The sequence below is a fragment of the Drosophila subpulchrella genome, chromosome 3R (assembly GCF_014743375.2).
Source record: "Drosophila subpulchrella strain 33 F10 #4 breed RU33 chromosome 3R, RU_Dsub_v1.1 Primary Assembly, whole genome shotgun sequence".
Taxonomy (NCBI): domain Eukaryota; kingdom Metazoa; phylum Arthropoda; class Insecta; order Diptera; family Drosophilidae; genus Drosophila; species Drosophila subpulchrella.
This window is the reverse complement of record NC_050609.1, coordinates 337,987-349,822: the sequence shown is the minus strand read 5'-3', so window position 1 is coordinate 349,822 and position 11,836 is coordinate 337,987. Positions and strand designations below refer to the sequence as shown.

The following is an 11,836-nucleotide window of genomic DNA, read 5'->3' as shown; positions in this document are numbered from 1 at the left end:
AGTAGATTCACACAGGCAAGTCTCAATGTTTAACTACTTTTTATGTGAACTCGACTTTTAACGTATTTTAAAGCATGCTTATAAGTAATATTGTATAACACATTTCCATGGAGATATATAATTGTATAGATGCATCAAAGGCGTTCGCAACAATCGGACTTGGTTCCTAGGTCTCATCGTCTTGCAGCTCAAGGAATTGTGTGCAGATGTCACGACTGCATTCGCCCTTGTTGTTAAATAGGAATTTATAATAGTGGCCGTCTGCACAAATGGCTGGTTAAGAGAAAAAAATTTCGATAAGAGATTTCCCAAGGGACGATTTGCTCAGCTCCAACTCACCCACAACCGAATTCGGATCGGCGCCAAAGGCACAAACACAACGTGGTCCCTGGGGTATTGAAAACTTGACAAAGCTCCACTGACTCGAGAAATACTTGGGTATTATGGGCAGCGAGGATTCACGGGGCTTGTTGTCCTCCAGGTTGAAGACGTGTATGGTGCCATGGTCGGAGGCGACGACCACCATTGTGGACTGGTGATTGAAGTTGATGCAGAAGATGTTTGCGTGGTTGCTGCCCCGCCTCAGCTCCGACACCTTCTTGCCGCTCTCTGTGTCAAAGATGCGGATGAGGGTGCCCTTCTCCCCGGCGGTGGCCAGTCGCGTGCCCTGCAGATTCAGGGCAATGCAGCTGATACCCGCCTCGTGGGCGATCACCTCCAGCGGTGCCCTCTCCGTGTTGGCCAGATCCACGATCTGAACGTGGCCAGTCCTTCGACCGGGGAATGCGAGCAGGCTCTTGTTGCTGTGCGGGCACAGCACACACAGCCCGTTGGGATTGGAGCTGGTTTCGAACACATGCAGCTGCTGCGGCTGCTGGGTGAAGGTGAAAACCTTGATCACCCCCTCCAGCACCACCACGATCCGATCCCGACGCAGTCGCACCGCCCGCACGGGCTGATTAAAGTCCAGCGATATGGCCGGGGACTTCTTCAGGTCATCCCATACGATCACTTTGTTGGGCGGATACAGCGGCCGGATGCCGCCGCCCACCAGGGCCAGGTAATTGCAGCGGAACAGCATCTCCACATGGCTGAGACCACCTGAATATGGAAGACAATGGATTCGATTCGGTTTTAGGCCGTGGGAGACTCCCGCACTCTCTCTACCATGAGCTTGTGTACATACCCTCTGGAAAGTATTGGCGCTCCTTCTCCTTCAGCGGATCACAGTTGTAGACCCGGAATCCGGTGTCCGTCGCACAGGCAAAGCATCCTGCAACGCAATAGGCCAGGTATATTATACGGACACGGATATAGTATATCGTATATGTAAACAACACACATCCGCACGTACGTACCCTGGTCTTGATTAAAGGCTGCGTAGAGCAGCCCGTTGCCGTACGGATTCTGCTCAGTGAGGTTCATTGCACTCTCTCCGGGAATGCTGGGAGCCCGGGCACTGGATATCTCCGATTCAGTTAATGGGCGGTCAGGCAGGAAAACAATCAGTCGGACGGCGGATGATTTTATGTTTTTTAATATTAATCCATCGATAGTTCTCTTCCTCTTCGATTTCAGGCGCTACAAATCCATCGATAGTTATCTTCCTCTTTGATTTCAGAAGCCGCTATTAATCAAATAAATTTTTAATACTTATTTTTGTATTTTCAAAATATTTAAAAAAGGTAACCCCAAATCCCGCCAAATTTGGATATTATTTTTTCATTCAACAGGTGAATCAGTGACAGGGGGTTATTCATCGGCACAGATGATATTCACAAATGCACGGTGCTCTGCTCTTTCACATTTTATTTATTCATATCATTGGGATTGGATCATTACATTGGGTATTAATTACACAGGTCCATAAAAGTCACACTTTTTCTTGGGCCAAGGCTAAACACTACAAAATTTGAAAGTATTTTACCTTAATACTTCTATCCCGAAAGTGTTAGAAAAATCATGGTCAAAGTAACGAATTCTTAATTTGTAGTTACTGTTTTCAAAAAGTTTGAAAGCTTGGGTTGGCAATCAACAGGTGAAATCCTTTTAGATTTTGTAGCGTTTAGTCTTGCGCTTTTTTGTCGATTAGTCTATTAGTTAGATAATATCAATCTTTGATAAGTAATCTAATTTATAGAATGCAAACAAAAGTAGATCCCAATTTTGTCAGTTATTTCAAGCGGAAAAAGGATTGTGATTTCAGATTGAGAAAAGTGATTTAGCTAATTTAAGGATAACGATCTAGCTATTCTAGGTGCAAACGTTATTATCGATACGTGGCATCACTACCACCCCCAACCCTCCACTATCGACCGACGTCGCTGCTTTTGCAACACTGCTAAAATGCTCCACCTCCATATCTTTTCATAAAATAACAAAAAAAGAGATTGTATCGTCGATTTGGGAGTCCTGCGGTATTTGAACATACATATGTAATGCACCATGGAGTTCTGTGCGGAACTGACTGGCCTGGACGAGGACTCCATTGAGCCCTGCCGGACATGCGGCATCTACTTTACCATGGGCCTAGACATGGATCAGGCAATTGTAAAACCCATTTTTGGCTTGGATGAGGCAGCCGTCGCAAGCATGGCGGAGATCCTTGAGCAGCTGAGTGCTTGGAACATTCAGGTAAGTAGTCAGTCAATCCATTCCCCTGATCCACAGAATGTAACATATATGTATACTCGAAGGTTGTGCGGGAGGACGGACGACCGCAGTACATGTGCATCCCCTGCATTACCGAGTTCGAACGGCTGCTCAAGTTCAAGCGCAGCTGCCTGGAGACGCAGGAGCAGTACGGCGAACTGGAGTACCAGCGCGAGCACAACGGCATCGTGATCAAGCGGGAAATCGAGCCGGAAGAGCAGAAGTTCTGCGGATTCATATACCTAGACACAGACGATGAGGAGATCAGCGACGAGGACGGCAGCAGACGCGTATGCGCCGCCTTCGACATACCGCACGTGCCAATCAAGGAGGAGCACATGGCCAGGGTGCCAGAGCCGAGCAGTACCCAGTTCCAGCCACCAGAGGCCAATGAACTTGCGCCAAACGTTGAGTCCGGATTCGACATGATGGACCACGATGCATTGACCGCAAGCATGTTTGCGGCGTCCAGCGAGGATGCATCTGGCATGGCCGACGATGGCGACATCGAAGACGATGAGGATATAGTCAAGTTCACATACGACGATGACTGCGACGAAACGGCCCCACTGCCGCCGCCCATTTATTCGCCGATTGTTTCCTGCAAGCTGTGCCTTCACGATTCGCCCGACCAGGAGGCGCATCTGGACCACATGCGTAGCACCCACCTCCTAAAAGACTGGGAGTGCCATATATGCGCCAAAAAGTTCACAAATGCCCAAGAGTCGCGCATCAAGTTCCACATTAAGTATCACAAGCTGCAAAGGCATATAAAGTGTCCCGTCTGCGGGTTCATCTGCAACTCAAAAGAGAGCCTCAAGGAGCACAGACAAGCCGTCCACGCTCGCACCAAGTGCACTTACTGTGGCAAGAGTGAGTACTTCAAAAGTAAACTTGCTTATTCATAGACCAAATATAATGATGCAATCGCATTTATCTTTTCAGCTGTGAAAAACGCAGTGCTGCAATCACATTTAAAAAAGCATTTAAGGGGTAAATAAAATTACGAAATCCTTTTCATTTATTTTTATAACCTTTGACTCCATTCGCAGAGGGTGAGGCCGAACTAGCCGAGAAACTAAAACTGCTGGAGGAACTGCCGGTAAATGTTTCCAACACTGAGGCTTTTTCTCCTTCACTGTCCGCGTCTTCGCTTGAAACGAATGATGCAGGAGTAGCTTCACTCCTATCCAATGTCTCCCAAATCAGCGAGCCTTTTGTTTCTCACGAGTCAACTATGCCTGAAGACTTAAATGTTACTGAATACTCTGAAGTAGTTGAGGACTCTAATGCTTCTGAGGAATCGAAAGTACTGGAAAACACTACCAACTCTCGGTCATCTTCTTCTGCACTCGAGCCTCCAGTAGATATTCTGTATCCGATGGATCCACCGGCTTCTGTAGACGTTCCTGTTCCACCCGCTTCTCCGCCTTCCGTGCCCACGATTACTGTCATTCAGTGCGCTTTCTGCAGCGACACTTTTGAGGAGGCCCAGCAGTTGCAGGCTCATGTGCTGGCCGCTCACACGAAGACACGCAAGAGGCCTCGGTCTCCAGAAAGTACTTTCCCAATGAGGAGAACTAGGCAGGGGAAACTTTCAAAGCAATCCGAGCAGCTAAGCACCAACAACGAAGAAAGCTTCGCACAAGAAGAAGGCTCTGCCCAAAAACACAGCACCGCCCAGCAGGAGAGCAGAACTGAAGTGAGCCTTAATGGCAGCTCAACTGCCGAGCAGGGGCCAGGGAAATCCTACATCTCTTGTCACGTCTGCGGCAAATCCTTCGACTTAAAAATTAAGCTTAATCGACATCTTAAGCAGCACAATACGTTACCATAATAATCAATTTGGGTAGAACCATTTTAAGATGTTCAATTCCTTTATCGGCTTCTTTTGATTTTGGCCCATTTACACCATAAATTTACATTTAATTTTCTCAGTCTGAAAGCAATTTGGCTTGCGAAGTAGTCCCATATGTATTTAAGTTCAATAAAATAAAATCTAGCCTGTATGCAGGTAAATAAATGAATCTAAAACACATTTACATTTGTACTGAAAGCAAACATCGCCTTTCTGGTTTCATCTGAGTTTTATTGGGTGTTTCTATATATATTATTTTATAAACTTTTCCATAAAATTGGTTGCTGGATGGGACATTTCTATCGCTGTCCATTATTTTTACTTAGTACGAAGCAATATTTGCAAAACTTTCTGCCTACATAGATAAATTACACGTGTTGTTAAAACAAAATCGAAGAAAGTATAACCGAGGAAGGGTAAACAACGTGGTTAACAAGCCTCTCCGCTCCTGAGCCTCCTAGTTGCCACTCCCTGTGGCCGTCTTGAGAACCGTGCCCGGGATCAGTTTAGTGGTCAGCGCCTTGGCCCCCGTCTCACCTGCCACTGTCGTCACGGAGATTTTTCCGCCGGCCGCTGCACCAGTTGCTGCCGCGCTGCCCATAGGTATCACTTTTAAGCTGGACAAAGGCTTCAGGTTCATGCCCTGCAGTCCTGGCGTGAAAAAGAGCTGCCCGCCGTTGCCTTGCACGGCGAATACGAGATTGTTACCAGCCGTTGCCGTCGCCGTCGATGCAGGAGATGCTGTTGTGGTGCTGTTTACAATGCTGCTGTTGGCGGTACTAGTGATCTGCTTGTTGGCCACCAGTACGTTCTTGGCCAGACGCAGGGTTTGCGTGCCTCCCGCTCCTATTAGCAGGGTCTTGGGCGCCGTCGCTATGCCCCCAGAGGCAGTGGTTGTTCCACTGTTGCTGCTGCTGCTGGTGGCTATGCGCAGGAGTTGGTTGCCCATGATGACTGTCTGAACGGGTGCGCCTGATCCTCGCGCGGAGATCTTTAACAGAAAAAAGGGATATTTCAAAAAGGGATACATTTACTGTTTAGCTATTTGAAAGAGTTAATATCCTAAGATTACTCACCGCTCCCTGCAGCTTAACTGTCTGACCGCTAATCACAATATTCTGAGTCGTTCGCACGGCAGTATTCGCCACTCCCGCCCCTGAAACCACGGCTCCACCTGTTCCTCCCACTGTCGTGGAAGCCACAGCTGTGGTCGTGGTTGTGGTGGTCTGGGTGGTGGCCACACTGCTACCGCCCAGCTGCTTTAACGTCTTGGCGTGAAGCAGAAGTGGTTTCCCCGGGATCACTGTCGTCTTTCCAATGATCTTGGGCACCACAGTTGTCGCGCTTCCAGCTGCCGGGGTAGTGCTGGTCGCACTCACAATTCGTGCCATCGTGGGCAACTGCTTGGTCTGCTGGTTGGGATTAAGGGTGATCACATTTCCTGCCGAGGAAGTGGCGAACTGAACCATATTGTTGCTAGCGGTGGTGAGCAGTTTTCCGATAGCTTGCTTTTGTACCAGACTATCCAGAGTGATGATTTGCGCGCCAGTTTGGGAGTTCCCCACTCCTACTACTGTTCCAGTGCTGAGATTTGTTGCTGGAGTAGCCCGAATTACACGCGTGGCATTTCCTCCCAGTGCCGTTAGGGTACCAGACTGATTGGTGGCCATCACCGGTTGCTTGAAGTTCTGTAGCACAATTCTCTGCTGCTGTGGCGACAAATTTGTCGTCGCTTTAGCCACCGAGCCAGTGGGCGATGTGGTGAGTATTTTGGGTGCTGCCTTCGCCAGCGACTGGAATACAATCTTCTTGTTCGAGGAAATGGCCGTGTTGCCTGTAACGAAAGGCGAGTTATAAAGAAATCTGTATCGAAATACACATTCAGCCATACTCACCCACAATGATCCTTTGCTGCGGCGAGTTCAGGGCAGGACTGGTACTGCTCACCTTCTGTTTCAGCTGTTGTTGCTGTTGCTGGAGACTGGCGAATGCTTGGGGCGACATCTTTACGATGGTTCCACCCCCGGTAACCGGAGAACTCGTGCTGATGGTCACAGGATTTGACGTTTCTGCAGCGGAAATACTTGTAACCGGCTTGTTGGCCACTATGGACACAGCACCGATCTTCTGCTGAACCGGTCGCACCGTCTGGGATTGCGGTACTACTCGGGGTCCGAGGATTTGCACAGAGTTCGGCTTGGTATTTATAGCCGGATTACCAGTTATTGTGGCTCCTCCAGCGGGCAGAAGCCGGATAATGTTTTTCGGCATCTGAGGACGCGGCGTGATAGTGAGAGCCTTGGGTTTACCTGCGATCGGTTGCACCTTCACATGCTGACCCTGCTGTTGCTGCGGAACGCTTTGTTGTTGTTCCATAGGGATGATAAAGTTTCCCATTTTGTTGTTGGGAGCTGGCTTCTTGATGGTCAACTTCTTGGCCATCATAGGAGCCACTGTTCCTGCTGCTTGATTTGGAGTGGTTGCTACATGCACGGTTTGCAAGCCACTGGGAGTGGACACCAATATGGGCGTGGTGTTCCGCGTGGGACTGATCTTGGATATCGCAAAGTTGCCAGCTTTAGACGTAACTACTTGTCGTTGAAGGGGCGATGGAGCGGAATTGAGCACTCCCACCGGTCTGAGCAGAGATTTCTGTACCTGCTGTATGGGACTTTGAATCGGATTAATATTGGAGGGGGAAGCTACTATGGTTCCTCCACTGGGCGTACCAGGTGGTACGTGATATTTCAAGGGCGGCACAGGTGGACATTTAACGGAGAGTGGTTTTTTCACTTGCAAAGAAGCTCCCACTGGCAGTTGCACAGAGGATGGAATCGGTGAAACCACTGCTGGCACCAAGGCGGGTAGTTGCTCCTGTTGGTGCTCCCCAATCAACCCAGAGCTGTCGATGCCATCTGGAATCTTTGGCCTGTTTAGCTGCTTCCTCTGCTGCTGCTTCTGCTTCACTAGTGATTGGTTATGTCGATGCATTTTCTCGAATTCCGCCTCGCTGCGGTTTCGATGCAAATAAATCCAGATCTTGCGCCTGGCATCGTACCTTACGCAAGGATCCTGACCACCGTGCATTCGGTCCAAAGCTCCACTCACGATGGTCTGTAGGACATTATCCGCCGCTTGTTGGCTGACATACTGCGAGCACTTAAGCAACTCGGAGATCTCGGATCGGGTTCCCTCTCCGTTGGGCAGCCGGGCGGTAGCATCTCGAACCAGGGTAAGAATGGTGACAAATGGAGGACGGTCATCTACCATAACTGCATGGCCCCTAGCTTTGTTCAGTGGCAAACTTTGGGTGTAAATTCCTTTGACTGGACCCACCACGCTCTCATATCCATTGAGTCTATAAGTGAAGGGTCGATGCGGAAACTCAAAGCGTATCCTTTCCTGCCGCTGGAATTCCAGGATCTCCGCCTGGCTGGCTGAGCGCACAGTCCATGTGGTGGGGCATCTTGGAGGAGGTGTCGGAGTTGCATCCACCAAAGCATTCGAAATCAATATCGGGCTGAGTTCTGAGTGCTCCTCCCTTTGCGTTCGCAGCCAACATTGACAAAGGCTTAGGAGTCGCGCATCTGAGTCCCGGCCAGCCCCTATCCACTGGTATATCCCCAACTGAGTTTTGTGTTCAATATAGGGAACATAATCCGCCGGAACGGAACCGAAGTCACCCGACAAGAAGTTGACAGCCGATTGAAGCAACTTTGACCAATCCGGCACGAATCTTGGCCACTCTCCAGTGGGTATTGAGGCATCCGAGTTGATTTCCCGCCAGCTGGACAGCAAGATTTGCAGTTCTCCGTAAGTCAGCCGGTGCTGCGGTGTGGATACAAACAGATCCCTGACCAGGGAGAAGAAACAGGCGGGACGAGGCGAGGCTGGTGGACGAATCATCACTTCCCGGATGGGACTACCGGTAATGTGCCCAGCAGTTGGAGGAGCCGTGACAGTGGGATGATTGCTCGTAAGATTTGGCGCCGTTGGACTCGCCTTGGGATTGGCTATAGGTCCATTCAGAGGTTCTAGCTTGGGCACGGGATGAGGAAGAACAACTGGTGCAGGTATTACTTTCTTTGGCATAAGCTGGGGCTCCTTGGGTGGCAGGTGCTCCTCGGGATGCTCCTCCGGCGCTCGTCGGCCGTAGAGTTGCTGGGGTTCGTCCAGCAGCATGGGTTCCTCGTCCACAAACTCGCTCTTCGTTGCCGTAACTCCAATGGGTACCAGCGCAGGTGGATCGGGATTGAGGCGTGCCATAAGCGCTTTCGGCTTTCGACCCGGTTTAAAGCTTCCGACAAACTGGGCACGAGTGCAAATGTCGCGGAGTCGCACCTCCGATGTATCAAACTCGGGACTTTCCTAGAATTGTTTAAATAATTTTAATTAGAAAATTTTATCTGTTAATTAAGAGCATATTTATTAGAAAAGGATTAGTAATCTCATCTTCTGAATGTTACCAACTTAAGGTTTCAGTAAATGAATTTCGTTACTAATGTTATTTTATAAGGATAAAAAAGGATTTTAATAATTCGTTTTATTTTGAACTCAAACATTGTAGCATTTATAAACATTTAAAAATTATAAATACAGGTGCCAATAAGAGTTTGGAGTGTTTAGATCGCCACTGTACTTGCACAAGAAGGCAACGACTTACCGGTTGCTCCAATTTCCGACGCTTGTAGTCTCTTAAGTACTTCCGGAAGTTCTTGTCGTTAAGCTGGGGAATCCTCTCCGCCTGCATAGAGCGCAGCACCAGGTCATCATCCACGCCCGGTCGCCGCTTGAAGAAGGTGTTGTAAATGCATTTCTTGTCCGCCGCATTCGAGGGCCTGCCAGGACCTGTTGTTTCTGGAACCTTGTGCTCCTCCATTTTGAACTCGCGTGGTTCCTTGGCCAGACGTTCCATCAGCTGGGCGCATTCCGTGTCCTCTTCCTCTTCCTCGGCACTGATATCACCGCGTTTCACCTCCAGCTCGCCCATTAGCTCCAGAAGTTCCTGGGCGTAACGTTTCTTGGCTCGCTGCGAGCTGAGGGGGTTATCCATGGACAGCGTGGGCGACTTCCTCTTTAGGGGGCGTGGCCTAGGCAAGTATTTCCCAAGGGCTCCATCAGAGGGTGGGGCAGAGGAGTAGGCATGCTGGAGAAGTTGCTCCCTGGACAGGAATAGCTCCTTGGCCAGCTGGCTGAGGCGTTCGGCCTGGCGGAAACGGAATTCTCTTCTTCGCGAGTGTTGAATGCTCTGCCGCAGCTGCAGGACATCCGGTCGCAGGTTCCCCTCTTCCAGTTGGCGTTGCAGCCGAAGCAGCGGGGATTGTCCAAATCGCTGAAGGCCACCATTGAATAGCTGCACCAGAGTGCGCTGCTGTTCGGCACCGGCCTGCGCCTGTCCGGAGACCAAGCCGGAGAAGTCCGGAAGCATGGGTTGCAGACGAGCCTGAAGGTGGTGGGGCAACAGCTGCCAGGTCTCCAGGGAGAAGAACTCATGGAAAATGGTTGAATTTTCGCACAAGCCCCGCGGCAACCGGAATATATCCCGCCCACAGAGCTGCGCCAGCTCAAGTTCGTCCGACTGGCAGGTGTTGGTGTCGTCCTCCGTCTCCGAGCCGCTGCCCGCGTCCTGGTCGGACATGTCCTCCTCCTCGCCATCCGGATCCTCCTCCAGCGAGCCGCTCGAAGAGTCCGAGGAACTGCTGCTCGACGTGCGACTCCTCTGGCTGCTGGCCGTGTTGCTTCCGCTGTCGCTCATCCGGCCATCGCCCTCCTCCTCCTCATCGGATTCCACACTGCGATTTGGATTCAGATTCGGATCTGGATTCCCATTAGCATTCGGACTTGGCCTGGGCACTGTGTTTATGTTTATGTTGCTCATCGGATCGCCAACAATTCGCCACCAGATTTTTCTTCGCAAAGAGCGATTTTTTCTCTACACTAACTTATAATTTTTGTCTCTTACGCCGCTGTCCTGCCTCGTTATATCAATCAGCCAGCGTTAGCTGCTGGTTTTCTTCTTTTTTTATTGTTAAGCATGTTTTCTCTGCGATTTCTCACCATTCATCGCGAAACGCGTGCACGCTAGTGGTGGCACGATGTGGCGGTGGTGGTTGTCCCACTTTGGCGGTTTGAAAGAAGTGCACATCTTCGTTTTAGGGGTTATATTTTCATGTGAACTAAGCGTTTTGTGGCTGAGGGCTTTAAATTTGTCCTGCCACCTATGAAATGTACAGGTAAACGTCAATTAAACGTAAGTTCTTGACCGACCACTAGGGATGAGACGATGAAACGGCCTTGAATTGTTCGCGCTTATTGTGACTGCTCTTTATTGGTATTCAGTTGGAAGCATAACGGCTTATTCCCATGCCTGTAAATTTAATATTTAATAATTATATAATTTGTATGCATTCCACTCAAGTTGATTTGGCGACCTTTTTAAAAAGATCGTTACTATTAAATTGAAAATGATTTTACAAAGTTGTTCTTATTGATATACAAATATTTTCTTATCTAAAATGATTCAGTTCTCAAGTCCTCTCATTAGAATGTAGTCCTAGTTACAGTTTTTTTAATTTGTAGTTTTTCCAAATATAATTAAAAACAAGGAAGAACGCTATAGTCGAGTACCTCGACTATTAGATACCCGTTACTCAGCTAAAGGGACCAAAGGAAAATGGAGATATGCAAGCAGCAAAGCGAGATTGAAATGCGCCACCTATCGGCGGTAGACAGATTTAAGCGTTATGGGCGTTAGAGTGGGCGTGGCAAATTTTTTTTTGGGTCAATCGATAGGTATTGATGAGACCAATACAGTTCAGCTAAAATTATGTATCTAGCATAAAAATTGTGGGCGCCACAGGCTTGGGCGGTTTGTGGGCGTTAGAGTGGGCGTGGCATATTTTCGTAACAAACTTGCGCTGCGCACAGAGCTACGGAATCTAAATCTGTGATCCCAATTCTCTATCCTTGATAGTTTCCGAGATATCCACGTTCATATTTACGATTTTTTGAAGTTTGTGGGCGGTTTGTGGGCGTACAAGTGGGCGTGGCAAACTTTTTTTAGGTCAATCGATAGGTATTGATGAGATCAATACATTTAATTTAAAATTTTTATTCTAGCATCAAAACTGTAGGAGCCACAGTTTTGGGCGGTTTGTGGGCGTTAGAGTGGGCGTGGCACTCTACTGAAACAAACTTGCGCTGCGTAAGAAGCTCAGGAATCTGCACGCCAAATCTCAATAGCCTAGCTCTCATAGTTTCCGAGATCTCAGCGTTCATCCGGACAGACAGACGGACAGACGGACAGACGGACATGGCTAGATCGAC

General features: G+C 48.9%; 3 protein-coding genes across 3 annotated transcripts; 1 reads left to right on the top strand and 2 right to left on the bottom strand.

Annotated features, from left to right (window-relative positions):
- Positions 1 to 20: 20 nt before the first annotated feature.
- Positions 21 to 1,568, bottom strand: LOC119545824 (WD repeat domain phosphoinositide-interacting protein 3). The gene is made up of 4 exons (XM_037851722.1): positions 1,359 to 1,568; positions 1,187 to 1,273; positions 340 to 1,101; positions 21 to 273 (listed from the first exon to the last, which is right to left on the bottom strand). Exons 1-4 carry the CDS (start codon positions 1,423 to 1,425, stop codon positions 167 to 169), a joined length of 1,023 nt encoding a protein of 340 aa, XP_037707650.1. The 5' UTR covers positions 1,426 to 1,568; the 3' UTR covers positions 21 to 166.
- A 757-nt stretch (positions 1,569 to 2,325) lies between these two features.
- Positions 2,326 to 4,690, top strand: LOC119563236 (zinc finger protein 37). Its single transcript, XM_037876542.1, has 4 exons — positions 2,326 to 2,634; positions 2,697 to 3,525; positions 3,598 to 3,645; positions 3,705 to 4,690. The coding sequence occupies exons 1-4, from the start codon at positions 2,446 to 2,448 to the stop codon at positions 4,487 to 4,489; spliced, it is 1,851 nt and encodes a 616-aa protein (XP_037732470.1). The 5' UTR covers positions 2,326 to 2,445; the 3' UTR covers positions 4,490 to 4,690.
- Positions 4,691 to 4,720: 30 nt separating this feature from the next.
- LOC119545679 (nuclear factor related to kappa-B-binding protein) lies at positions 4,721 to 10,602 on the bottom strand. Its single transcript, XM_037851416.1, has 4 exons — positions 9,174 to 10,602; positions 6,406 to 8,878; positions 5,587 to 6,344; positions 4,721 to 5,501 (listed from the first exon to the last, which is right to left on the bottom strand). The coding sequence occupies exons 1-4, from the start codon at positions 10,386 to 10,388 to the stop codon at positions 4,968 to 4,970; spliced, it is 4,980 nt and encodes a 1,659-aa protein (XP_037707344.1). The 5' UTR covers positions 10,389 to 10,602; the 3' UTR covers positions 4,721 to 4,967.
- Between the last annotated feature and the right edge of the window lie 1,234 nt (positions 10,603 to 11,836).

Bases quoted from the DNA above. Each gene is read 5' to 3' on its own strand.
- LOC119563236 (XM_037876542.1), top strand. From the start codon at position 2,446: ATGGAGTTCTGTGCGGAACTGACTGGCCTGGACGAGGACTCCATTGAG. The intron at 2,635-2,696 runs GTAAGTAGTCAG...GTATACTCGAAG, and splicing joins TGAGTGCTTGGAACATTCAG to GTTGTGCGGGAGGACGGACG. The intron at 3,526-3,597 runs GTGAGTACTTCA...TTATCTTTTCAG, and splicing joins GTGCACTTACTGTGGCAAGA to CTGTGAAAAACGCAGTGCTG.
- LOC119545824 (XM_037851722.1), bottom strand. From the start codon at position 1,425: ATGAACCTCACTGAGCAGAATCCGTACGGCAACGGGCTGCTCTACGCA. The intron at 1,274-1,358 runs GTACGTACGTGC...ATTGCGTTGCAG, and splicing joins AGCCTTTAATCAAGACCAGG to GATGCTTTGCCTGTGCGACG. The intron at 1,102-1,186 runs GTATGTACACAA...TTCCATATTCAG, and splicing joins GCGCCAATACTTTCCAGAGG to GTGGTCTCAGCCATGTGGAG.
- LOC119545679 (XM_037851416.1), bottom strand. From the start codon at position 10,388: ATGAGCAACATAAACATAAACACAGTGCCCAGGCCAAGTCCGAATGCT. The intron at 8,879-9,173 runs GTAAGTCGTTGC...AAACAATTCTAG, and splicing joins GTCGGAAATTGGAGCAACCG to GAAAGTCCCGAGTTTGATAC. The intron at 5,502-5,586 runs GTGAGTAATCTT...TTTCTGTTAAAG, and splicing joins CAGTTAAGCTGCAGGGAGCG to ATCTCCGCGCGAGGATCAGG.